General features: G+C 45.2%; 1 protein-coding gene across 3 annotated transcripts; it reads right to left on the bottom strand.

The window, feature by feature from the left end:
- Positions 1-1,852: 1,852 nt before the first annotated feature.
- On the bottom strand, positions 1,853-27,908 carry LOC120047830 (transcription termination factor 1-like). 3 transcript variants are annotated; one of them, XM_038993373.1, is made up of 12 exons: positions 27,077-27,908; positions 26,697-26,991; positions 26,293-26,420; positions 11,959-12,144; positions 11,745-11,826; positions 11,440-11,570; positions 9,331-9,526; positions 5,542-5,634; positions 5,327-5,392; positions 4,916-5,001; positions 2,388-2,480; positions 1,853-2,342 (listed from the first exon to the last, which is right to left on the bottom strand). In XM_038993373.1, the coding sequence occupies exons 1-12, from the start codon at positions 27,573-27,575 to the stop codon at positions 2,197-2,199; spliced, it is 2,001 nt and encodes a 666-aa protein (XP_038849301.1). In that variant the 5' UTR covers positions 27,576-27,908; the 3' UTR covers positions 1,853-2,196. The 3 variants fall into 3 exon arrangements, with proteins under 3 accessions (XP_038849301.1, XP_038849300.1, XP_038849299.1); XM_038993372.1 differs by having other exon boundaries at positions 1,853-2,480; positions 26,697-26,974; positions 27,060-27,908; XM_038993371.1 differs by having other exon boundaries at positions 1,853-2,480.

Genomic DNA, 27,908 nt, shown 5'->3' with positions numbered 1-27,908 from the left:
CAACTACATAGAGGTCCTAAATCAATCCCAGTCAACTACATAGAGGTCCTACATCAATCCCATCCAACTACATAGAGGTCCTAAATCAAACCCATTCAACTACATAGAGGTCCTCAACCAGTAATGTGAACTGCCTGAGTGACACCAGCACATCTAACTGCAGTGAACTCTGCAGATTGTTCCACAAATTAGGGGCAAAAAAACAACGCCGCTTTTCCCCAAATCTGTGGAGACTGAAGGGATCTCCAGTGTTACCCATTCCTGTGAACGGGTTTGGTAACTTGTGACACTTAATTAATAAAGTTACATATAGAGAGAGTTTGTCAGATTGCTTTGTAAATAAATGAGAATGCAGCTCTCTTCTGACAGAGAGGTCCATCTCACATTTTATACAGACTACAAGGATGAGTCCTAAAATTGTCCCGTGATAAAACGTATTGCTGATTGGTAGACGGCGGCCAAGGGTTTTAAACAGAGGTTGCCTGTAAAAAATATCACCAAAATCCAATACAGGGAGAAGTGGTGTTTGAACAATCTTTCTCCTGTTTAATACTGAGGCCTCATTTATTTAGATATAAAAAAACTATCTTAGATCTTAGCTTCTAAATCAAATTTTCTATATGAGTTACGAAGGACAACTTGTCATCAATCCAGACACCCAGGTACTTATATTGAGAAACAAGCTCAGTTTAGGCTCCATTTATAGCGCAGATATGCAGGTCCTCAGGGTCAACATTTTGTGACCTAGAGAACAGCATGAGCTTGGTTTTACTTGTATTTAACACTAATTTAAGATCTGTAAGTGATTTCTGAATTGGATCAAAGTCATACTGAAGTTCATGAATGGCCTGCTGCACCGAGGGTCAGCCCTAACCCTGAGGTGGCACCGAGGGTCAGCCCTAACCCTGAGGTGGCACCGAGGGTCAGCCCTAACCCTGAGGTGGCACCGAGGGTCAGCCCTAACCCTGAGGTGGCACCGAGGGTCAGCCCTAACCCTGAGGTGGCACAGGAATACAAAACTGTGTCATCTGCATAGAGATGAATGTTACAAGTATTAACAGTGTTTCCTATGTCATTAATATACAAGGTGAACAATAATGGACCCAAAATCAAACCTTGAGGAACACCTTTTTGAATCTCAAGAAATTCAGATTTAACCCCATCTATCAAGATGGCATGAGTTCTGTCACTCAGATAATTCTGATTTAACCCCATCTATCAAGATAGCCTGAGTTCTGTCACTAAGATAATTCTGATTTAACCCCATCTATCAAGATGGCATGAGTTCTGTCACTCAGATAATTCTGATTTAACCCCATCTATCAAGATGGCCTGAGTTCTGCCACTCAGATAATTCTGATTTAACCCCATCTATCAAGATAGCCTGAGTTCTGTCACTAAGATAATTCTGATTTAACCCCATCTATCAAGATGGCCTGAGTTCTGTCGCTTAGATAATTCTGATTTAACCCCATCTATCAAGATGGCCTGAGTTCTGTCACTCAGATAATTCTGAAACCATGAACAGGCTGTATATCCCAGGACGACTCGATCATTTCTTCAGTAAAACAAAATGTTTAACAGTATCGAACGTCTTTGACAGGTCAATGAACAAGGCAGCACAGATCTTTTTAGCATCCCAGGTATCGACAAGATCATTAACAACTAGCGGGGTTGCTGTGGTAGTATTATACCCAGGGCTAAAACCCTGATTGGTTTATAATAAGAATACAATTATCAGATTAAAAAAAGAACAAAGTTGTACATTGATCAAGGATTCAAGAATCTCAGCTAAACAAGGAAGTGTTGAAAAGTGAGTAAGTCACTACCGTCCTTATGAAGTGCCGGCACATATGTCCATGTTCTTTTAATACTTCCTGATAACAATGTTACATAAATATATGGGCTACTGATGCAGGAATAAGGGGTTGCTGCACACATAAGCAGACCAGGCTCCAGATGCTCAGCCCCTGGGGGTGTAATCATGTCTAATGTTAACAAAGCATCCAGGATATCAGGGAATTTCAGAAAAGGAAAACTCCTAACCAGCATGTTCAGGATCATTCAATAGATTTTCACCATCTACATCCAAACGACTCTTTTCAAAAGCTGCCTTTGAAATAACATTAAAAAAATAAAGCTTGCAGAGATAAAAATGATTGATAATCAACTGTTCTGAACCTCGCTGTAATAATCTCAGTCGTCCTCATTTTCAAAGATCTCTGAGAGCAGGAAGAGCTCTTGTGGATCGTCTCTGGACTCAGTCTCCCCTGACTCAGTCTGAACCTGGTGGAGATCTCTGGACTCGGTCTCCCCTGACTCAGTCTGAACCTGGTGGAGATCTCTGGACTCGGTCTCCCCTGACTCAGTCTGAACCTGGTGGAGATCTCTGGACTCGGTCTCTCCTGGCTCAGTCTGACTGTGTCGGAGGAGCTCTTCAAACTTGGGCAGAACACTACTGTACAGGAAATCAATGATCTCTGAAAGTAAAACACATATACATTAAATCAGTAAACGTGTCCAGAAAACAAGATTCTTCCTCAAAGCATCATTATATTTGAAGGGGGGTAATCAGTGTTGTTACATGTGATGACACGTGGCATTTTCTTTGTAGGTTTTCATCTCTTTCCGAATGTAGAAACACGTCATTTACACATATGTGGACTTGTATAGTGCTGGAGATGAACAGGAGGTTTAAAAACATGCAGTCAAAATGGAGCTAGCTTATCTTCTTGTGAATAGGGGGGCGCTGTTTTCACTTTGGAAAAAATCGTGCCCAATTTAAACGGCCTCGTACTCTATTCTAGATCATACAATATGCATATTATCATTACTATTGGATAGAAAACACTCTGAAGTTTCTAAAACTGTTTGAATTATATCTGTGAGTAAAACAGAACTCATTTGGCAGCAAACTTCCATATAGGAAGTGAAAAATCTGAAAACGAGGCTCTGTGTCAGGGCCTGCCTATTCAACTGGCTTATATTTATCGATCTATATGCACTTCATACGCCTTCCACTAGATGTCAACAGGCAGTAGAAGGTTGAATGGGGTGTCTAGCTTGATGTGAGGTCGAATGAGAGCTTTTGGAGTGACAAGTCTGCTCTTTTGTCAGTTTTCATCTGCGCGCCGGGGAACCTCACATTGTCTTCTGAAAAGCGTTCGGTATACACTACGAATTGCTCCGGCTCTCATTTTATTGGATACATATGAGAAGAACATCATAAAGTAGGATTTTCAACCGAGTTTGACCAGTTTATTTGGAATTTTTCGTTCCATGCGTCAAGAGATGATGGACACGTGAGCTCGACATGGCTAGCCAAAGTTGCTAATTCGACAGAAGAAATGGACATTCTAAAACCAAACAACGATTTATTCTGGACCTAGGACTCCTTGCACAACATTCTGATGGAAGATCAGCAAAAGTAAGACAACATTTATGATGTTATTTCGTATTTCTGTGTAATATGTTGACTCCAACACGGCGGAGAATAGGTGAGCGCTGTCTCACAATAATGCATTTTGTATGTTGTAGTAAAGTTACTTTTTAAAATCTAACACAGCGGTTGCATTAAGAACCAGTGTATCTTTCATTTGCTGTACAACAAGTATTTTTATGTAAAGTTTATGATGAGTTCTTTGGTTAGATTAGGTGACTGTCCAAAATATCTCCGGACATTTTGACGTATTGTGGCTACGTATTCACAATGTAAAACCAGGATTTGTACCTCTAAATATGCACATTTTCTAACAAAACATGAATGTATTGTATAACATGATGTTATAAGACTGTCATCTGATGAAGTTGTCCAAAGGTTAGTGATTAATTTTATATCTATTGCTGGTTTTTGCAAAAGCTATGTTGGCGGTGAATAAATGCCTTTGTGTGTTTGGCTATTGTGGTAAGCTAATATAATTCTATATTGTGTTTTCGGTGTAAAACACTTAAAAAAAATCGGAAATATTGGCTGGATTCACAAGATGTTTATCTTTCATTTGCTGTACACCATGTATTTTTCATAAATGTTTTATGATGAGTATTTATGTATTTCACGTTGCTCTCTGTAATTATTCTGGCTGCTTGGTGCTATTTGTGATGGTGGCTGCAATGTAAAACCAGGATTTGTACCTCTAAATATGCACATTTTCGAACAAAACATAAATGTATTGTATAACATGATGTTATAAGACTGTCATCTGATGAAGTTGTTCAAGGTTAGTGATTCATTTTATCTCTATTTGTGGGTTTTGTGAAAGCTACCTATGCGGTGGAAACATGGTGAAAATATGCAGTTGTGTGTTTGGCTATTGTGGTTAGCTAATATAAATACATAGTGTTTTCGCTGTAAAACATTTAAAAAATCGGAAATGATGGCTGGATTCACAAGATGTTTATCTTTCATTTGCTGTATTGGACTTGTGATTTCATGAAATTATATTATATGATATCCCTGTCCCGTTAGGCTATGCTATGCTAGTCAGCTTTTTTGATGAGGATGCTCCCGGATCCGGGATGGGTATCACTATGACTATCACTGAAAGGTTAAACTTCCTGTCCCTTGGAAGTGATGTCACCGGAACACTGATCATAGTGACTTGGACTCAACTATTCTAAAAACCTCCAACCTAAAACACATAGGGATTGTAAACAAACAACTGTGTGTATGACAGCAGCTTGTACCTACCACAGAAAGACATGCTCTGTCTCAATGGCACTTTGGCTACTTTCAGCTTGTACCTACCACAGAAAGACATGCTCTGTCTCAATGGCACTTTGGCTACTTTCAGCTTGTACCTACCACAGAAAGACATGCTCTGTCTCAATGGCACTTTGGCTACTTTCAGCTTGTACCTACCACAGAAAGACATGCTCTGTCTCAATGGCACTTTGGCTACTTTCAGCTTGTACCTACCACAGAAAGACATGCTCTGTCTCAATGGCACTTTGGCTACTTTCAGCTTGTGGTAGTGCATCTGCACGTAGCAAGGAGTCACACCCCTTTGGACATGAAAGAAATGTTAGCACATAACACTGCATTCCCACACACATAAACCACAATGACCCTGCCATGTGCGGTTGTACTCCTCACTTCTAGAAGATAGGAAACAAAGGCTGTGCTTGTACTGTACAGATCCCCCTTTCTTTGACGGTTATCGACCGAGTTCGTAGACAATTAAAACATCTGCGTTGTGTTAAGAGATTTGAGAATCGAAACGTAAATACTAACATAATACAAACCTCTGTCACTGAAAATGTCATTGATAATAAAAATACAACATTGTCTAAAACAAAGTAGAATCTGTGTATAATAAAACCCACTTACCCAATTGTGTGAGCAATTTCTTCCCAGTCAATATCTGTTGCATCTTCCACCTGCATTGCGTTCAACCTGAAAGGTCAAAATGACATTGAATCAACATTGGCAAAAGTACACCACATTAGTAAGTCACTACACTGGGCTAATAAATCTTCCAAAGAAAATAAACTAAACAATTGTACAATAGCATATATTGAATAAAAAATCTTCACATGACTCACGCTTTGATCAAATCCACTTTAGCCTTTACGGTTTTCACACCTCCGCTGAATACTGGTTGTCCATATGTCATTTTGTGTGCCATAACACCCAACCTGGAAACAGGAGAAGAGACGTCTCAAAAGACAATGTTCTGAATCTGAACGCTTGTGGAAACAAAACAAGGGGGACATTGTCATAGTGCAAGAATTGTGCAACGTGCAAAAGAACAATTTGAGTTATTAACGAGACGACTATTTAACTAGAGTTTAGCGAGCAATTCATCTGGGTTAACTAACAACTAACATTGTGTAAGATATATTAATAATTTCTGCTAATTTCCCTGTATAACATAAGTCACATAGAATCTTAACAGTGCCATTTCCATAAGGTTGACTGGCAAAAGAGAAATATTGGCATACTTGCCAACTGGCTATGGCAGAAGTTTGACGTACAGGGTATACGGAAAGTATTCAGACCCCTTGACTTTTTCCACATTGTTACCTTACAGCCTTATTCTAAAATTACTTTAAAATCTCCCCCCCCCCCCTCAGACTACACATAATATCCCATAATGACAAAGCAAAAATAGCTTTTTTAGAAATGTATCCCATTCTTCTCTGCAGATCCTCTCAAGCTCTGTCAGGTTGGATGGGGAGCGTCTCTGCACAGCTATTTTCAGGTCTCTCCAGAGATGTTAGATTGGGATCAAATCCGGGCTCTGGCTGGGCCACTCAAGGACATTCAGACTTGTCCCGAAGCCACTCCTTCGTTGTCTTGGCTGTGTGCTTAAGGTCGTTGTCCTGTTGGAAGGCGAACCTTCACCCCAGTCTGAGGTCCTGAGCGCTCTGGAGCAGGTTTTCATCAAGGATCTCTCTGTTCATCTTTCCCTCGATCCCGACAAGTTTTCCAGTCCCTGCCGCTGAAAAATATCCCCACAGCATGATGCTGCCACCACCATGCTTCACCGTAGGGATGGTGCCAGGTCTCCTCCAGATGTGACACTTGGCATTCAGGCCAAAGAGTTCAATCTTGGTTTCATCAGACCAGAGAATCTTGTTTCTCATGGTCTGAGTGTCCTTTAGGTGCCTTTTGTCAAACTCCAAGCAGGCTGTCATGTGCCTTTTACTGAGGAGAGGCTTCTGTCTGGCCACTCTACCATAAAGGCCTGATTGGTGGAGTGCTGCAGAGATGGTTGTCCTTCTGGAAGGTTCTCCCTTCTCCACAGAGGAACTCTGGAGCTCTGACAGAGGGACCATCGGGTTATTGGTCACCTCTCTGACCAAGGCCCTTCTCCCCAGATTGCTTAGTTTGGCCGGGCGGTCAGCTCTAGGAAGAGTCTTGGTGGTTCCAAACTTCTTCCATTTAAGAATGATGGAGGCCACTGTGTTCTTGGGGACCTTCAATGCTGCACACATTTTTTGGTACCCTTCCCCCAGATTTATGCCTCAAAACGATCCTGTCTCGGAGCTCTACGGACAATTCCTTCGACCTCATGGCTTGATTTTTGCTCTGACATGCATTGTCAACTGTGGGACCTTATATATAGACAGGTGTATGCCTTTCCAAATCATTTATAATCAAACTTTATTTGTCACATGCGCCGAATTCAACAATTGCTTACTTACAAGCCCTTAACCAACAATGCAGTTCAAGAAAGGGGGGAGTCAATGTAAATAGTCCATAGTCCAGGTGGCCATTTGACTAATTGTTCAGCAGTCTCATGGCAGTTAAGGAGCCTTTTGGTCCTAGATTTGGTGCTCTGGTACCAATTGCCGCGCGGTAGCAGAGAGAACAGTCTATGACTTGGGTGACTGGAGTCTGACAATGTTTTAGGCCTTCCTCTGACACCGCCTGGTATAGAGGTCCTGGATGGCAGGAAGCTTGGCCCCAGTGATGTACTGGGCCGTACACACTACCCTCTGTAGCGAATTGCGATTGGAAGCCGAGCAGTTGCCATACTAGGCAGTGATGCAACCGGTCAGGATGCTCTCGATGGTGCAGCTGTAGAACCTTTTGAGGATCTGGGGACCCATGCCAAATCCTTTCAGTCTCCTGAGGGGGAATAGGCATTGTCGTGCCCTCTTCACAACTGTCTTGGTGTGTTTGGACCATGATAGTTCATTGGTGATGTGGACACTAAGGAACTTGAAACTCTCGACCTGCTCCACTACAGCCCCCGTCAATGTGAATGGGGGCGTGTTCGGTCCTCCTTTTCCTGTAGTCCACGATCAGCTCCTTTGTCTTGCTCACGTTGAGGGAGAGGTTGTTGTCCTGGCACCACACTGCCAGGTCTCTAACCTCATCCCTATAGGCTGTCTCGTCATTGTAGGTGATCATTATTTTTGCAAAAATGTCTGAATTTTATTGTATATAGATTGATATTTTTATTTATTTAATCCATTTTAGAATAAGAAAGTGGAAAAAGTCTGAATATTTTCCCAGTGGACTGTATAGCCGTGTTATTTTCTACTTCCTGTATATAGCCATGTTATTTTCTACTTCCTGTATATAGCCGTGTTATTTTCTACTTCCTGTATATAGCCGTGTTATTTTCTACTTCCTGTATATAGCCATGTTATTTTCTACTTCCTATATATAGCCATGTTATTTTCTACTTCCTGTATATATGTAACAGTATAACTTTAAACCGTCCCCTCGCCCCGACACGGGCGCGAACCAGGGACCCTCTGCACACATCAACAACTGACACCCACGAAGCGTCGTTACCCATCGCTCCACAAAAGCCGCGGCCCTTGCAGAGCAAGGGGAAACCCTACTTAAGTCTCAGAGCAAGCGACGTAACTGATTGAAATGCTAGTAGCGCGTACCCGCTAACTAGCTAGCCATTTCACATCCGTTACATATAGCCATGTTATTTTCTACTTCCTGTATATAGCCATGTTATTTTCTACTTCCTGTATATAGCCATGTTATTTTCTACTTCCTATATATAGCCATGTTATTTTCTACTTCCTGTATATAGCCATGTTATTTTCTACTTCCTATATATAGCCGTGTTATTTTCTACTTCCTGTATATAGCCGTGTTATTTTCTACTTCCTGTATATAGCCATGTTATTTTCTACTTCCTGTATATAGCCATGTTATTTTCTACTTCCTGTATATAGCCATGTTATTTTCTACTTCCTATATACAGCCATGTTATTTTCTACTTCCTGTATATATCCATGTTATTTTCTACTTCCTGTATATAGCCATGTTATTTTCTACTTCCTGTATATAGCCATGTTATTTTCTACTTCCTATATATAGCCGTGTTATTTTCTACTTCCTATATACAGCCATGTTATTTTCTACTTCCTGTATATAGCCGTGTTATTTTCTACTTCCTGTATATAGCCATGTTATTTTCTACTTCCTGTATATAGCCATGTTATTTTCTACTTCCTGTATATAGCCATGTTATTTTTACTCATTATAGTTATTCACTGAGTATTTACTCCTTGTGTCACTATGTCTATTTTATCTTTAACTCTGCATGGTTGGATAAGAACCCCTCAGTCAGCATTTCACTGTTAGTCTGACACATCCAATAGTCTCTAGACAGATTCTACGGTACAATTTATGTTTCCAGTCTGTCCATGAAAGATTAGTGAGCGATACATGAATACCAATTTCTTTATAAAGCACATTGTTGAAGAAAAGTTTCAAATTAAATCACCCTGGAAGATCATAATGTATTTTACAGTAATTTCTGCACTATGCATAATTATTTTTCACTGTGAAAATGTCAGCCATTTTTATTTTATTTTTTGCAACAGTTAACCATGAAACTCTGTACTACCGACCATTTCATTCTACACTGGTCCCGGTGGCGTGTCTTAACCCTCCGGCATACATCTGTCCAGGGGATGTTGTTGTACAGCTTGTCTTTCCTGATGGTGGCATGTCCTCTGCCAGGCTCCACCTGTCCCAGCAGGTGGTCTCTCACAGCTTCCATTAGTCTCTTCAGTTCTTCCTCGCTCCAAGAACCTAAGTTTGCGACTGAAAAACACACACCAAACAAAGAGGGACCGTTGTTCAGACAACGCTGGTAACAAAATGTCCCAAAAAGAAGTGAAGCAGGATGTCAGGTAAGGATCAAGAGTCATTATTAGAGGTCGACCCATTAATCGGAACGGCCGATTAATTAGGGCCGACTTCAAGTTTTCATAACAATCGGAAATCGGTATTTTTGGACACCGATTTGGCCGATTTTTTTTTTTACACCTTTTATTTAATCTTTATTTAACTATGCAAGTCAGTCAAGAACACATTCTTATTTTCAATGACGGTCTAGGAACGGTGGGTTAACTGCCTCATTCAGGGGCAGAACGACAGATTTTTACCTTGTCAGCTCAGGGATTCGATCTTGCAACCTTACGGTTAACTAGTCCAACACTCTAACCACCTGATTACATTGCACTCCACGAGGAGCCTGCCTGTTACGCGAATGCAGTAAGAAGCCAAGGTAAGTTGCTAGCTAGCATTAAACTTATCTTATAAAAAAACAATCAATCAATCATAATCACTAGTTAACTACACATGGTTGATGATATTACTAGTTTATCTAGTGTCCTGTGTTGCATATAATCGATGCAGTGTGCATTCGCAAAAAAGGACTGTCGTTGCTCCAATGTGTACCTAACCATAAACATCAATGCCTTTCTACACAGAAGTATATATTTTTAAACCTGCATATTTAGCTAAAAGAAATCCAGGTTAGCAGGCAATATTAACCAGGTGAAATTGTGTCACTTCTCTTGCGTTCATTGCACACACAGTCAGTGTATATACAACAGTTTGGGCCGACTAATTTGCCAGAATTTTACGTAATTATGACATAACATTGAAGGTTGTACAATGTAACAGTAATATTTAGACTCATGGATGCCACCCGTTCGATAAAATACGGAACGGTTCCGTATTTCACTGAAAGAATAAACGTCTTGTTTTCGAGATGATAGTTTCCGGATTCGACCATATTAATGACCTAAGGCTCGTATTTCTGTGTGTTATTATGTTATAACTAAGTCTATGATTTGATAGAGCAGTCTGACTGAGCGGTGGTAGGCAGCAGCAGGCTCGTAAGCATTCATTCAAACAGTCCTTTCGTGCGTTTTGCCAGCAGCTCTTCGTTGTGCTTCAAGCATTGCGCTGTTTATGACTTCAAGCCTATCAACTCCCGAGATTAGGCTGGTGTAACCAATGTGAAATGGCTAGCTAGTTAGCGGGGTGCGCGCTAATAGCGTTTCAAACGTCACTCGCTCTGAGACTTGGAGTAGTTGTTCCCCTTGCTCTGCATGGGTAACGCTGCTTCGAGGGTGGCTGTTGTCGATGTGTTCCTGGTTCGAGCCCAGGTAGGAGCGAGGAGAGGGACGGAAGCTATACTGTTACACTGGCAATACTAAAGTGCCTATAAGAACATCCAATAGTCAAAGGTATATGAAATACAAATCGTATAGAGAGAAATAGTCCAATAATTCCTATAATAACTACAACCTAAAACTTCTTACCTGGGAATATTGAAGATTCATGTTAAAAGGAACCACCAGCTTTCATATGTTCTCATGTTCTGAGCAAGGAACTTAAACGTTAGCTTTCTTACATGGCACATATTGCACTTTTACTTTCTTCTCCAACACTTTGTTTTTGCATTATTTAAACCAAATTGAACATGTTTCATTATTTATTTGAGACTAGATTGATTTTATTGATGTATTATATTAAGTTAAAATAAGTGTTCATTCAGTATTGTTGCAATTGTCATTATTACAATTTTTTTTAAATTAAATCGGCCGATTAATAGGTATCGGCTTTTTTTGATCCTCCAATAATCGGTATCGGAATCGGCGTTGAAAAATCATAATGGGTCGACCTCTAGTCATTATATTTAATTAAAGTTCCTAATGACTTACACATCTGAGAAAAACGCTTCCTGAGCGGCGTTTCACTCCGGCCAGTCAACTGCGAGATCTTCACCCAATTGTTGCCGTGCAACGTCTGCAGTTTTTTCAAAGAGTAAAGTTCATCTTCGCTGAACCTTCGTCTAAAAATTCATAGAAACATTCAAGTAATAAGTCTGTAAAAAAGCACAGTATAACGACCTTCGTGTCAGGAAAAACAGCACAGTTGTTAGTTCCAATTCAATATCACTATACTTTTGTACACAAAGCCCATTATTAGCGTTGTCAGATCCTTAAAGTAACTAGCCCAGTCTTACCTGCCCTTGTAGCTGCTGCCATCAAACATTTTCCTCCCACCACGACTATAGATCTTATGCCAAGGCCTTGGGATTCCTTCAGCTGCAACGGGGAGAGGAGATCAGTTTTCTGGGAGATCCCTTAGCATACTTATTTATGCTAAAGACAGGGATATAAATGTGGGGATGAAACTTTATCTGTTATCGTTATGAAGCTGGCTAGAATACACCGCACCTATTCTTTCAGGGAACCTGTGATGACTCTTCAACCTCTGGATTTGTGTCAGTTCGTCTTTGAAGCGCTTTGTATGGAAGAGTTTAGCAGCATTCTCAATCCCTGTGAGAGCCAGGAATTCGTTTATGTTACTCATGAGTTGTTTGTTCTCCTGTGCGCTGTATCGTCCAGTTCGCAGGGAAATGCCTGGAAAAGACAGAAGATTCCACAGAGGCTTAACCTAGGGCTCCAGGCTAGCACAGTAACCTAGGGCTCCAGACTAGCATGGTAACCTAGGGCTCCAGGCTAGCGCGGTAACCTAGGGCTCCAGGCTAGCGCGGTAACCTAGGGCTCCAGGCTAGCGCGGTAACCTAGGGCTCCAGGCTAGCGCGGTAACCTAGGGCTCCAGGCTAGCGCGGTAACCTAGGGCTCCAGGCTAGCGCGGTAACCTAGGGCTCCAGGCTAGCGCGGTAACCTAGGGCTCCAGGCTAGCGCGGTAACCTAGGGCTCCAGGCTAGCGCGGTAACCTAGGGCTCCAGACTAGCGCGTTACCCTAGGGCTCCAGACTAGCGCGTTACCCTAGGGCTCCAGACTAGCGCGTTACCCTAGGGCTCCAGACTAGCGCGTTACCCTAGGGCTCCAGACTAGCGCGTTATCCTAGGGCTCCAGACTAGCGCGTTAACCTAGGGCTCCAGGCTAGCGCGGTAACCTAGGGCTCCAGACTAGCGCGTTATCCTAGGGCTCCAGACTAGCGCGTTATCCTAGGGCTCCAGACTAGCACGTTATCCTAGGGCTCCAGACTAGCACGTTATCCTAGGGCTCCAGACTAGCACGTTATCCTAGGGCTCCAGACTAGCACGTTACCCTAGGGCTCCAGACTAGCGCGGTAACCTAGGGCTCCAGACTAGCGCGGTAACCTAGGGCTCCAGGCTAGCGAAGTAACCTAGGGCTCCAGGCTAGCGCGGTAACCTAGGGCTCCAGGCTAGCGCGGTAACCTAGGGCTCCAGGCTAGCGCGGTAACCTAGGGCTCCAGACTAGCGCGGTAACCTAGGGCTCCAGGCTAGCGCGGTAACCTAGGGCTCCAGACTAGCGCGGTAACCTAGGGCTCCAGGCTAGCGCGGTAACCTAGGGCTCCAGGCTAGCGTGGTAACCTAGGGCTCCAGACTAGCGCGTTACCCTAGGGCTCCAGACTAGCGCGTTACCCTAGGGCTCCAGACTAGCGCGTTACCCTAGGGCTCCAGACTAGCGCGTTATCCTAGGGCTCCAGACTAGCGCGTTACCCTAGGGCTCCAGACTAGCGCGTTATCCTAGGGCTCCAGACTAGCGCGGTAACCTAGGGCTCCAGGCTAGCGCGGTAACCTAGGGCTCCAGACTAGCGCGGTAACCTAGGGCTCCAGACTAGCGCGGTAACCTAGGGCTCCAGGCTAGCACGGTAACCTAGGGCTCCAGACTAGCACGGTAACCTAGGGCTCCAGACTAGCACGGTAACCTAGGGCTCCAGGCTAGCACGGTAAACTAGGGCTCCAGACTAGCGCGTTACCCTAGGGCTCCAGACTAGCGCGTTACCCTAGGGCTCCAGACTAGCGCGGTAACCTAGGGCTCCAGGCTAGCGAAGTAACCTAGGGCTCCAGGCTAGCGCGGTAACCTAGGGCTCCAGGCTAGCGCGGTAACCTAGGGCTCCAGGCTAGCGCGGTAACCTAGGGCTCCAGACTAGCGCGGTAACCTAGGGCTCCAGGCTAGCACGGTAACCTAGGGCACCAGACTAGCGCGGTAACCTAGGGCTCCAGGCTAGCGCGGTAACCTAGGGCTCCAGGCTAGCGTGGTAACCTAGGGCTCCAGGCTAGCGCGGTAACCTAGGGCTCCAGGCTAGCACGGTAACCTAGGGCTCCAGACTAGCACGGTAACCTAGGGCTCCAGGCTAGCGCTGTAACCTAGGGCGCCAGACTAGCGCGGTAACCTAGGGCTCACACACAAATAGGACAGTTTGAGTCAGGTGATGTAGATTGTGCAGCTCACACCAATGAGACAAATAAAATAAAAAATGTAACTGTCACATCAAAGTCTAAATCTTACCGTATACAGACGGCTTTAGTGTCAAAACGTGATGATGTCAGTCTGCAGCCCTGGTTTAACCTACTGGGTCTAAATGATGTCAGTCTGGAGCCCTGGTTTAACCCACTGGGTCTAAATGATGTCAGTCTGGAGCCCTGGTTTAACCTACTGGGTCTAAATGATATCAGTCTGGAGCCCTGGTTTAACCTACTGGGTCTAAATGATGTCAGTCTGGAGCCCTGGTTTAACCTACTGGGTCTAAATTATGTCAGTCTGGAGCCCTGGTTTAACCTACTGGGTCTAAATGATGTCAGTCTGGAGCACTGGTTTAACCTACTGGGTCTAAATGATGTCAGTCTGGAGCCCTGGTTTAACCTACTGGGTCTAAATGATGTCAGTCTGGCGCCCTGGTTTAACACACTGGGTCTAAATGATGTCAGTCTGGAGCCCTGGTTTAACCCACTGGGTCTAAATGATGTCAGTCTGGAGCCCTGGTTTAACCTACTGGGTCTAAATGTCAGTCTGGAGCCCTGGTTTAACCTACTGGGTCTAAATGATGTCAGTCTGGAGCCCTGGTTTAACCTACTGGGTCTAAATGATGTCAGTCTGGAGCCCTGGTTTAACCTACTGGGTCTAAATGATGTCAATCTGGAGCCCTGGTTTAACCCACTGGGTCTAAATGATGTCAGTCTGTAGCCCTGGTTTAACCCACTGGGTCTAAATGATGTCAGTCTGGAGTCCTGGTTTAACCTACTGGGTCTAAATGATGTCAGTCTGGAGTCCTGGTTTAACCTACTGGGTCTAAATGATGTCAGTCTGGAGCCCTGGTTTAACCTACTGGGTCTAAATGATGTCAGTCTGGAGTCCTGGTTTAACCTACTGGGTCTAAATGATGTCAGTCTGGAGTCCTGGTTTAACATACTGGGTCTAAATGATGTCAGTCTGGAGCCCTGGTTTAACCTACTGGGTCTAAATGATGTCAGTCTGGAGCCCTGGTTTAACCTACTGGGTCTTAATGATGTCAGTCTGGAGCCCTGGTTTAACCTACTGGGTCTAAATGATGTCAGTCTTGAGTCCTGGTTTAACCTACTGGGTCTAAATGATGTCAGTCTGGAGCCCTGGTTTAACCTACTGGGTCTAAATGATGTCAGTCTGGAGCCCTGGTTTAACCCACTGGGTCTAAATGATGTCAGTCTGGAGCCCTGGTTTAACCTACTGGGTCTAAATGATGTCAATCTGGAGCCCTGGTTTAACCTACTGGGTCTAAATTATGTCAGTCTGGAGCCCTGGTTTAACCCACTGGGTCTAAATGATGTCAGTCTGGAGCCCTGGTTTAACCCACTGGGTCTAAATGATGTCAGTCTGGAGCCCTGGTTTAACCCACTGGGTCTAAATGATGTCAGTCTGGAGCCCTGGTTTTACCCACTGGGTCTAAATGATGTCAGTCTGGAGCCCTGGTTTAACACACTGGGTCTAAATGATGTCAGTCTGGAGCCCTGGTTTAACCTACTGGGTCTAAATGATGTCAGTCTGGAGCCCTGGTTTAACCCACTGGGTCTAAATGATGTCAGTCTGGAGCCCTGGTTTAACCTACTGGGTCTAAATGATGTCAGTCAGGAGTCCTGGTTTAACCTACTGGGTCTAAATGATGTCAGTCTGGAGCCCTGGTTTAACCTACTGGGTCTAAATGATGTCAGTCTGGAGTCCTGGTTTAACCTACTGGGTCTAAATGATGTCAGTCTGGAGTCCTGGTTTAACCTACTGGGTCTAAATGATGTCAGTCTGGAGCCCTGGTTTAACCTACTGGGTCTAAATGATGTCAGTCTGGAGCCCTGGTTTAACCTACTGGGTCTTAATGATGTCAGTCTGGAGCCCTGGTTTAACCTACTGGGTCTAAATGATGTCAGTCTGGAGCCCTGGTTTAACCTACTGGGTCTAAATGATGTCAGTCTGGAGCCCTGGTTTAACCTACTGGGTCTAAATGATGTCAGTCTGGAGCACTGGTTTAACCCACTGGGTCTAAATGATGTCAGTCTGGAGCCCTGGTTTAACCTACTGGGTCTAAATGTCAGTCTGGAGCCCTGGTTTAACCTACTGGGTCTAAATGATGTCAGTCTGGAGCCCTGGTTTAACACACTGGGTCTAAATGATGTCAGTCTGTAGCCCTGGTTTAACCCACTGGGTCTAAATGATGTCAGTCTGTAGCCCTGGTTTAACCCACTGGGTCTAAATGATGTCAGTCTGGAGCCCTGGTTTAACCTACTGGGTCTAAATGATGTCAGTCTGGAGTCCTGGTTTAACCTACTGGGTCTAAATGATGTCAGTCTGGAGTCCTGGTTTAACCTACTGGGTCTAAATGATGTCAGTTTGGAGCCCTGGTTTAACCTACTGGGTCTAAATGATGTCAGTCTGGAGTCCTGGTTTAACCTACTGGGTCTAAATGATGTCAGTCTGGAGCCCTGGTTTAACCTACTGGGTCTAAATGATGTCAGTCTGGAGCCCTGGTTTAACCTACTGGGTCTTAATGATGTCAGTCTGGAGCCCTGGTTTAACCTACTGGATCTAAATGATGTCAGTCTGGAGCCCTGGTTTAACCTACTGGGTCTAAATGAGGTCAGTCTGGAGCCCTGGTTTAACCTACTGGGTCTAAATGATGTCAGTCTGGAGCCCTGGTTTAACCTACTGGATCTAAATGATATCAGTCTGGAGCCCTGGTTTAACCTACTGGGTCTAAATGATGTCAGTCTGGAGCCCTGGTTTAACCTACTGGATCTAAATGATATCAGTCTGGAGCCCTGGTTTAACCTACTGGGTCTAAATGATGTCAGTCTGGAGCCCTGGTTTAACCCACTGGGTCTAAATGATGTCAGTCTGGAGCCCTGGTTTAACCCACTGGGTCTAAATGATGTCAGTCTGTAGCCCTGGTTTAACCCACTGGGTCTAAATGATGTCAGTCTGGAGCCCTGGTTTAACCTACTGGGTCTAAATGATGTCAGTCTGGAGTCCTGGTTTAACCTACTGGGTCTAAATGATGTCAGTCTGGAGCCCTGGTTTAACCTACTGGGTCTAAATGATGTCAGTCTGGAGTCCTGGTTTAACCTACTGGGTCTAAATGATGTCAGTCTGGAGTCCTGGTTTAACCTACTGGGTCTAAATGATGTCAGTCTGGAGCCCTGGTTTAACCTACTGGGTCTAAATGATGTCAGTCTGGAGCCCTGGTTTAACCTACTGGGTCTAAATTATGTCAGTCTGGAGCCCTGGTTTAACCTACTGGGTCTAAATGATGTCAGTCTGGAGTCCTGGTTTAACCTACTGGGTCTAAATGATGTCAGTCTGGAGCCCTGGTTTAACCTACTGGGTCTAAATGATGTCAGTCTGGAGCCCTGGTTTAACCCACTGGGTCTAAATGATGTCAGTCTGGAGCCCTGGTTTAACCCACTGGGTCTAAATGATGTCAGTCTGGAGCCCTGGTTTAACCTACTGGGTCTAAATGATGTCAGTCTGGAGCCCTGGTTTAACCCACTGGGTCTAAATGATGTCAGTCTGGAGCCCTGGTTTAACACACTGGGTCTAAATGATGTCAGTCTGGAGCCCTGGTTTAACCTACTGGGTCTAAATGATGTCAGTCTGGAGCCCTGGTTTAACCTACTGGGTCTAAATGATGTCAGTCTGGAGCCCTGGTTTAACCTACTGGATCTAAATGATGTCAGTCTGGAGCCCTGGTTTAACCTACTGGGTCTAAATGAGGTCAGTCTGGGGCCCTGGTTTAACCTACTGGGTCTAAATGATGTCAGTCTGAAGCCCTGGTTTAACCTACTGGGTCTAAATGATGTCAGTCTGGAGCCCTGGTTTAACCTACTGGATCTAAATCATATCAGTCTGGAGCCCTGGTTTAACCTACTGGGTCTAAATGATGTCAGTCTGGAGCCCTGGTTTAACCTACTGGGTCTAAATGATGTCAGTCTGGAGCCCTGGTTTAACCCACTGGGTCTAAATGATGTCAGTCTGTAGCCCTGGTTTAACCCACTGGGTCTAAATGATGTCAGTCTGGAGCCCTGGTTTAACCTACTGGGTCTAAATGATGTCAGTCTGGAGTCCTGGTTTAACCTACTGGGTCTAAATGATGTCAGTCTGGGGCCCTGGTTTAACCTACTGGGTCTAAATGATGTCAGTCTGGAGCCCTGGTTTAACCTACTGGGTCTAAATTATGTCAGTCTGGAGCCCTGGTTTAACCTACTGGGTCTAAATGATGTCAGTCTGGAGCCCTGGTTTAACCTACTGGGTCTAAATGATGTCAGTCTGGAGCCCTGGTTTAACCCACTGGGTCTAAATGATGTCAGTCTGGAGCCCTGGTTTAACCTACTGGGTCTAAATGATGTCAGTCTGGAGCCCTGGTTTAACCTACTGGGTCTAAATGATGTCAGTCTGGAGCCCTGGTTTAACCTACTGGGTCTAAATGATGTCAGTCTGGAGCCCTGCTTTAACCCACTGGGTCTAAATGATGTCAGTCTGGAGCCCTGGTTTAACCCACTGGGTCTAAATGATGTCAGTCTGGAGCCCTGGTTTAACCTACTGGGTCTAAATGATGTCAGTCTGGAGCCCTGGTTTAACCTACTGGGTCTAAATGATGTCAGTCTGGAGCCCTGGTTTAACCTACTGGGTCTAAATGACGTCAGTCTGGAGCCCTGGTTTAACCCACTGGGTCTAAATGATGTCAGTCTGGAGCCCTGGTTTAACCTACTGGGTCTAAATGATGTCAGTCTGGAGCCCTGGTTTAACCTACTGGGTCTAAATGATGTCAGTCTGGAGCCCTGGTTTAACCTACTGGGTCTAAATGACGTCAGTCTGGAGCCCTGGTTTAACCTACTGGGTCTAAATGACGTCAGTCTGGAGCCCTGGTTTAACCTACTGGGTCTAAATGACGTCAGTCTGGAGCCCTGGTTTAACCCACTGGGTCTAAATGATGTCAGTCTGGAGCCCTGGTTTAACCTACTGGGTCTAAATGATGTCAGTCTGGAGCCCTGGTTTAACCTACTGGGTCTAAATGATGTCAGTCTGGAGCCCTGGTTTAACCTACTGGGTCTAAATGATGTCAGTCTGGAGTCCTGGTTTAACCTACTGGGTCTAAATGATGTCAGTCTGGAGCCCTGGTTTAACCTACTGGGTCTAAATGATGTCAGTCTGGAGCCCTGGTTTAACCCACTGGGTCTAAATGATGTCAGTCTGGAGCCCTGGTTTAACCCACTGGGTCTAAATGATGTCAGTCTGGAGCCCTGGTTTAACCTACTGGGTCTAAATGATGTCAGTCTGGAGCCCTGGTTTAACCCACTGGGTCTAAATGATGTCAGTCTGGAGCCCTGGTTTAACCTACTGGGTCTAAATGATGTCAGTCTGGAGCCCTGGTTTAACCTACTGGATCTAAATGATATCAGTCTGGAGCCCTGGTTTAACCTACTGGGTCTAAATGATGTCAGTCTGGAGCCCTGGTTTAACCTACTGGGTCTAAATGATGTCAGTCTGGAGCCCTGGTTTAACCTACTGGGTCTAAATGATGTCAGTCTGGAGTCCTGGTTTAACCTACTGGGTCTAAATGATGTCAGTCTGGAGTCCCGGTTTAACCTACTGGGTCTAAATGATGTCAGTCTGGAGCCCCGGTTTAACCTACTGGGTCTAAATGATGTCAGTCTGGAGCCCTGGTTTAACCCACTGGGTCTAAATGATGTCAGTCTGGAGCCCTGGTTTAACCCACTGGGTCTAAATGATGTCAGTCTGGAGCCCTGGTTTAACCTACTGGGTCTTAATGATGTCAGTCTGGAGCCCTGGTTTAACCTACTGGGTCTAAATGATGTCAGTCTTGAGTCCTGGTTTAACCTACTGGGTCTAAATGATGTCAGTCTGGAGCCCTGGTTTAACCTACTGGGTCTAAATGATGTCAGTCTGGAGCCCTGGTTTAACCCACTGGGTCTAAATGATGTCAGTCTGGAGCCCTGGTTTAACCTACTGGGTCTAAATGATGTCAGTCTGGAGCCCTGGTTTAACCTACTGGGTCTAAATTATGTCAGTCTGGAGCCCTGGTTTAACCTACTGGGTCTAAATGATGTCAGTCTGGAGCCCTGGTTTAACCCACTGGGTCTAAATGATGTCAGTCTGGAGCCCTGGTTTAACCTACTGGGTCTAAATGATGTCAGTCTGGAGCCCTGGTTTTACCCACTGGGTCTAAATGATGTCAGTCTGGAGCCCTGGTTTAACACACTGGGTCTAAATGATGTCAGTCTGGAGCCCTGGTTTAACCTACTGGGTCTAAATGATGTCAGTCTGGAGCCCTGGTTTAACCTACTGGATCTAAATGAGGTCAGTCTGGAGCCCTGGTTTAACCTACTGGGTCTAAATGAGGTCAGTCTGGAGCCCTGGTTTAACCTACTGGGTCTAAATGATGTCAGTCTGGAGCCCTGGTTTAACCTACTGGATCTAAATGATATCAGTCTGGAGCCCTGGTTTAACCTACTGGGTCTAAATGATGTCAGTCTGGAGCCCTGGTTTAACCTACTGGGTCTAAATGATGTCAGTCTGGAGCCCTGGTTTAACCCACTGGGTCTAAATGATGTCAGTCTGGAGCCCTGGTTTAACCCACTGGGTCTAAATGATGTCAGTCTGGAGCCCTGGTTTAACCTACTGGGTCTAAATGATGTCAGTCTGGAGCCCTGGTTTAACCCACTGGGTCTAAATGATGTCAGTCTGGAGCCCTGGTTTAACACACTGGGTCTAAATGATGTCAGTCTGGAGCCCTGGTTTAACCTACTGGGTCTAAATGATGTCAGTCTGGAGCCCTGGTTTAACCTACTGGATCTAAATGATATCAGTCTGGAGCCCTGGTTTAACCTACTGGGTCTAAATGATGTCAGTCTGGAGCCCCGGTTTAACCTACTGGGTCTAAATGATGTCAGTCTGGAGTCCTGGTTTAACCTACTGGGTCTAAATGATGTCAGTCTGGAGTCCCGGTTTAACCTACTGGGTCTAAATGATGTCAGTCTGGAGCCCTGGTTTAACCCACTGGGTCTAAATGATGTCAGTCTGGAGCCCTGGTTTAACCTACTGGGTCTAAATGATGTCAGTCTGGAGCCCTGGTTTAACCTACTGGGTCTAAATTATGTCAGTCTGGAGCCCTGGTTTAACCTACTGGGTCTAAATGATGTCAGTCTGGAGCCCTGGTTTAACCCACTGGGTCTAAATGATGTCAGTCTGGAGCCCTGGTTTAACCTACTGGGTCTAAATGATGTCAGTCTGGAGCCCTGGTTTTACCCACTGGGTCTAAATGATGTCAGTCTGGAGCCCTGGTTTAACACACTGGGTCTAAATGATGTCAGTCTGGAGCCCTGGTTTAACCTACTGGGTCTAAATGATGTCAGTCTGGAGCCCTGGTTTAACCTACTGGGTCTTAATGATGTCAGTCTGGAGCCATGGTTTAACCTACTGGATCTAAATGAGGTCAGTCTGGAGCCCTGGTTTAACCTACTGGGTCTAAATGAGGTCAGTCTGGAGCCCTGGTTTAACCTACTGGGTCTAAATGATGTCAGTCTGGAGCCCTGGTTTAACCTACTGGATCTAAATGATATCAGTCTGGAGCCCTGGTTTAACCTACTGGGTCTAAATGATGTCAGTCTGGAGCCCTGGTTTAACCTACTGGGTCTAAATGATGTCCGTTTGGAGCCCTGGTTTAACCCACTGGGTCTAAATGATGTCAGTCTGTAGCCCTGGTTTAACCCACTGGGTCTAAATGATGTCAGTCTGGAGCCCTGGTTTAACCTACTGGGTCTAAATGATGTCAGTCTGGAGTCCTGGTTTAACCTACTGGGTCTAAATGATGTCAGTCTGGAGCCCTGGTTTAACCTACTGGGTCTAAATGATGTCAGTCTGGAGTCCTGGTTTAACCTACTGGGTCTAAATGATGTCAGTCTGGAGTCCTGGTTTAACCTACTGGGTCTAAATGATGTCAGTCTGGAGCCCTGGTTTAACCTACTGGGTCTAAATGATGTCAGTCTGGAGCCCTGGTTTAACCTACTGGGTCTTAATGATGTCAGTCTGGAGCCCTGGTTTAACCTACTGGGTCTAAATGATGTCAGTCTGGAGCCTGGTTTAACCTACTGGGTCTAAATGATGTCAGTCTGGAGCCCTGGTTTAACCCACTGGGTCTAAATGATGTCAGTCTGGAGCCCTGGTTTAACCCACTGGGTCTAAATGATGTCAGTCTGGAGCCCTGGTTTAACCTACTGGTCTAAATGATGTCAGTCTGGAGCCCTGGTTTAACCTACTGGGTCTAAATTATGTCAGTCTGGAGCCCTGGTTTAACCCACTGGGTCTAAATGATGTCAGTCTGGAGTCCTGGTTTAACCTACTGGGTCTAAATGATGTCAGTCTGGAGCCCTGGTTTAACCTACTGGGTCTAAATGATGTCAGTCTGGAGCCCTGGTTTAACCCACTGGGTCTAAATGATGTCAGTCTGGAGCCCTGGTTTAACACACTGGGTCTAAATGATGTCAGTCTGGAGCCCTGGTTTAACCTACTGGGTCTAAATGATGTCAGTCTGGAGCCCTGGTTTAACCTACTGGATCTAAATGATGTCAGTCTGGAGCCCTGGTTTAACCTACTGGGTCTAAATGTGTCAGTCGGGAGCCCTGGTTTAACCTACTGGGTCTAAATGATGTCAGTCTGGAGCCCTGGTTTTACCCTACTGGGTCTAATGATGTCAGTCTGGAGTCCCGGTTTAACCTACTGGGTCTAAATGATGTCAGTCTGGAGCCCGGTTTAACCTACTGGGTCTAAATGATGTCAGTCTGGAGCCCTGGTTTAACCTACTGGGTCTAATGTAGGTCAGTCTGGAGCCTGGTTTAACCCCTGGGTCTAAATGATGTCAGTCTGGAGCCCTGGTTTAACCTACTGGGTCTAAATGATGTCAGTCTGGAGCCCTGGTTTAACCTCTGGGTCTAAATGTGTCAGTCTGGAGCCTGGTTTAACCTACTGGGTCTAAATGATGTCAGTCTGGAGTCCTGGTTTAACCACTGGTCTAAATGATGTCAGTCTGGAGCCCTGGTTTAACCTACTGGGTCTAAATGATGTCAGTCTGGAGCCTGGTTTAACCTACTGGGTTCTAATGATGTCAGTCTGGAGCCCTGGTTTAACCTACTGGATCTAAATGATGTCAGTCTGGAGCCCTGGTTTAACCTACTGGGTCTAAATGATGTCAGTCTGGGGCCCTGGTTTAACCTACTGGGTCTAAATGATGTCAGTCTGAGCCCTGGTTTAACCTATGGGTCTAAATGATGTCTCTGGAGCCCTGGTTTAACTACTGGTCTAAATCATATCAGTCTGGAGCCCTGGTTTAACCTACTGGGTCTAAATGAGTCAGTCTGGAGCCTGGTTTAACCTACTGGGTCTAAATGATGTCAGTCTGGAGCCCTGGTTTAACCACTGGGTCTAAATGATGTCAGTCTGGAGCCCTGGTTTAACCCACTGGGTCTAAATGATGTCAGTCTGAGCCCTGTTTAACCCACTGGGTCTAAATGATGTCAGTCTGGCCCTGGTTTAACCTACTGGTCTAAATGTGTCAGTCTGGAGCCTGGTTTACCTACTGGGTCTAAATGATGTCAGTCTGGAGCCCTGGTTTAACCTACTGGGTCTAAATGATGTCAGTCTGAGCCTGGTTTAACCTACTGGGTCTAAATATGTCAGTCTGGAGCCCTGGTTTAACCTACTGGGTCTAAATGATGTCAGTCTGGAGCCCTGGTTTAACTACTGGGTCTAAATGATGTCATTCTGGAGCCCTGGTTTAACCACTGGGTCTAAATGATGTCAGTCTGGAGCCCTGGTTTAACCTACTGGGTCTAAATGATGTCAGTCTGGAGCCCTGGTTTAACCTCTGGGTCAAATGATGTCAGTCTGGAGCCTGGTTTAACCTACTGGGTCTAATGATGTCAGTGTCGGAGCCCTGTTTAACCACTGGGTCTAAATGTCAGTCTGGAGCCCTGGTTTAACCCACTGGGTCTAATGAGGTCAGTCTGAGCCCTGGTTTAACCTACTGGTCTAAATGATGTCTCTGGAGCCCTGGTTTAACCTACTACTGGGTCTAAATGATGTCGTCTGGAGCCCTGGTTTAACCTACTGGGTCTAAATGAGTCAGTCTGGAGCCCTGGTTTAACCTACTGGTCTAAATGACGTCAGTCTGGAGCCCTGGTTTAACCTACTGGGTCTAAATGAGTCATTCTGGAGCCCTGGTTTAACCACATGGGTCTAAATGATGTCAGTCTGGAGCCCTGGTTTAACCCTGGGTCTAAATGATGTCAGTCTGGAGCCCTGGTTTAACCTACTGGGTCTAAATATGTCAGTCTGGAGCCCTGGTTTAACCTACTGGGTCTAATGATGTCATGTCTGGAGTCCTGGTTTAACCTACTGGGTCTAAATGATGTCAGTCTGGAGCCCTGGTTTAACCTACTGGGTCTAAATGATGTCAGTCTGGAGCCCTGGTTTAACCACTGGGTCTAAATGATGTAGTCTGGAGCCTGGTTTAACCCACTGGGTCTAAATGATGTCAGTCTGGCCCTGGTTTAACCTACTGGGTCTAAATGATGTCAGTCTGGAGCCCTGGTTTAACCACTGGTTAAATGATGTCAGTCTGGAGCCCTGGTTTAACACACTGGGTCTAAATGATGTCAGTCTGGAGCCTGGTTTAACCTACTGGGTCTAAATGATGTCCAGTCTGGAGCCCTGTTTTAACCTACTGTCTCTAATGAGTCAGTCTGGAGCCCTGGTTTAACCTACTGGGTCTAAATGATGTCAGTCTGGAGCCCTGGTTTAACCACTGGGTCTAAATGATGTCAGTCTGGAGCCTGGTTTAACCTACTGGGTCTAAATGATGTCAGTCTGGAGCCCTGGTTTAACCTACTGGGTCTAAAGATGTCAGTCTGGAGCCCTGGTTTAACCTACTGGTTCTAAATGATGTCAGTCTGGAGCCTGGTTTAACTACTGGGTCTAAATGATGTCAGTCTGGAGCCCTGGTTTAACCTACTGGGTCTAAATGATGTCAGTCTGGAGCCCTGGTTTAACCTACTGGGTCTAAATGATGTCAGTCTGGAGCCCTGGTTTAACCTACTGGTCTAAATTATGTCAGTCTGGAGCCGGGTTTACCTACTGGGTCAATTGATGTCAGTCTGGAGCCCTGGTTTAACCCATGGTTCTAAGATGTCATTCTGGAGCCCTGGTTTAACCTACTGGGTCTAAATGATGTCAGTCTGGAGCCCTGGTTTAACCTACTGGGTCTAAATGATGTCAGTCTGGAGCCCTGGTTTAACCTACTGGTCTAAATGATGTCAGTCTGGACCCTGGTTTAACCTACTGGGTCAAATGAGTCTCTGGAGCCCTGGTTAACCTACTGGGTCTAAATGAGTCAGTCGGGAGCCCTGGTTTAACCACTGGGTCTAAATGAGTCAGTCTGGAGCCCTGGTTTAACCTACTGGGTCTAAATGAGTCAGTCTGGAGCCCTGGTTTAACCTACTGGTCTAAATGATGTCAGTCTGGAGCCCTGGTTTAACCTACTGGGTCTAATATGATGTCAGTCTGGAGCCCTGGTTTAACCTACTGGGTCTTGAGTCAGTCTGGAGCCCTGGTTTAACCTACTGGTCTAAATGTCAGTCTGGAGCCCTGGTTTAACCTCCTGGGTCTAAATGATGTCAGTCTGGAGCCCTGGTTTTAACCTACTGGGTCTAAATGATGTCAGTTCTGGAGCCCTGGTTTAACCTACTGGGTCTAAATGAGTCAGTCTGAGCCCTGGTTTAACCACACTGGGTCTAAATGATGTCAGTCTGGAGCCCTGGTTTAACCCTTGGGTCTAAATGATGTCAGTCTGGAGCCCTGGTTTAAACTACTGGGTCTAAATATGATGTCAGTCTGGAGCCCTGGTTTAACCTACTGGGTCTAAATGATGTCATTCTGGAGCCCGTGTTTAACCCACTGGGTCTAAATGATGTCAGTCTGGAGCCCTGGTTTAACCTACTGGGTCTAAATGATGTCAGTCTGGAGCCCTGGTTTAACCTACTGGGTCTAAATGATGACACATTTAGTCAGCGGGCCAAACACTGAATGTGGATTCATGTGTTGAGGGAGAAAATATCACAATTTTTCTTTTTTCCCCAGAAGTCAATCAATTTCTCAAACATCAACACAGTAAGATGTTACATAACATAGCTTACATGTGGACAAGTTAGCTACATCATCCTACGATAAACACCACGAGGGTTTAAAGAATAAACCTACCTTGTCTTCGGAATTCCTTGAATCGATCAAGATCATACTTGATCATTACTCTGATCCTCAAAACAGACAGAGACTCAACATTGGGAACAAACTCTTTGAGCTCAATCACAGCCCTCCATTCTTTTTCACTGTAACATAGAGAGGGGAGAAATATCTAAATAACATCTAAAACATCTGTTTTTGAAACCTCTGAGTTGACAGGGCAGGACAGAAATGCCTCCTCTCTGCACAGGAAGAGGTTTCAGATGAAACTCTGGTACACAGCACAATGATTCACAGAGGTCTGGTTTTCACCAGCAAATCCTACTGTCAATGGTTATGTTCACTACCACCATAAGGGAAATCACTCTCAGTAGATGCTAGATTCACTCTTAAACAAGTGTACGAGGTTCCTTTCTACTGACCTGAGAGCTTTATCGTTTTGGATGCGTCTGCGGTGTTGGGTGCTTGTCTCAACCGTGGTTGCATGGGGGCCATCTTCCCCTGTCTCAGATTCTGGTGCAGCATCAGGAGTCCTGTTGTCAGACTTAGAGGGGACACTGTCCATTCCCGTGTCGGACTCTCTGCAGCGTTGTCTCTTCCTTCTCCTGCTGCCCTCTACAGCCCCTCCATCTGGTTGTCTCTTTCTCCTGCTGCCCTCTACAGCCCCTCCATCTGGTTGTCTCTTTCTTCTCCTGCTGCCCTCTACAGCCCCTCCATCTGGTTGTCTCTCTTTCTGCCTGCTCCTCTACAGCCCCTCCATCTGGTTCTCTTTCTTCTCCTGCTGCCTCTACAGCCCCTCCATCCGGTTGTGTTCTCAGCCTCGATGTTGTTTTCCATTTTCTCCCAGTTTGTTCTAGAATACCTGGGAGCTCTGTTTCATCTGGACAAATGTTCAGTTGAATCTCTCCAACTATTTCCTTTCGTTTCCTCTTCTCCTTTACCTTCTTCTGTACCTCCGTTACCACATTTTCCCCTCCCTCAACCGCTTCAGTGTATAGTTCTATGATTTCAGGATCATCTAATCTTAAAACTGTCTGACGGCTTTCCGCTCCCTCTTCAAGCTTCGTTTGTTTGTTCTTGTGCTTCTTCTTACTCTTTCTGGCCTCCTCTGGCACCCTTACATCTGAGACATCTACTGCAGACGCTGAGAGGCCACTGTCCATCCCCTCTTCTGTCTCTGTGTCATTACGGGTTTTATTTTTCTTCCAGCTACTCATCGCCTCGTCACGTTGTGTGTGAATCTTGTTTGACTTTTTCTTAGTTCTCTCTTCAGTTCGTTCGTCAGGATCTGGTACCTCCATTCACTTCTCTTTCTTCTTTTGCTTTTTACGTTTCTTCCTCTCTTTCTCTCTTTCTCCAACTCTGTCACTGTTTGCTCTTTATGTTCAGGAAGTTGTTCCTTTTCTCTCCCGTCAATTGGTGGCCGTCCATTTGATCCTCCTTACTGGCAGGCTCTTCCTGTTCCTGTTCAGAGGCTCTTCTTCTTCTTCAGGACGTTTTGCATCCTTCGACTGTGTCAGGTACCACCGATGAGAATAATCCAGGAACGTCTTCAAATAAAAAGACGGGATGTTGGAAACATCTGAAGCGATAAGGGAATCTCCGTCTCCCCGTGTTGTCGCCCCAGCATTGGT

Source organism: Salvelinus namaycush, chromosome 5 (assembly GCF_016432855.1).
Source record: "Salvelinus namaycush isolate Seneca chromosome 5, SaNama_1.0, whole genome shotgun sequence".
In the NCBI taxonomy this organism is placed as follows: Eukaryota; Metazoa; Chordata; class Actinopteri; order Salmoniformes; family Salmonidae; genus Salvelinus; species Salvelinus namaycush.
Note: the sequence above shows the minus strand (reverse complement) of the source record. Positions and strands in the feature narration are given on the sequence as shown.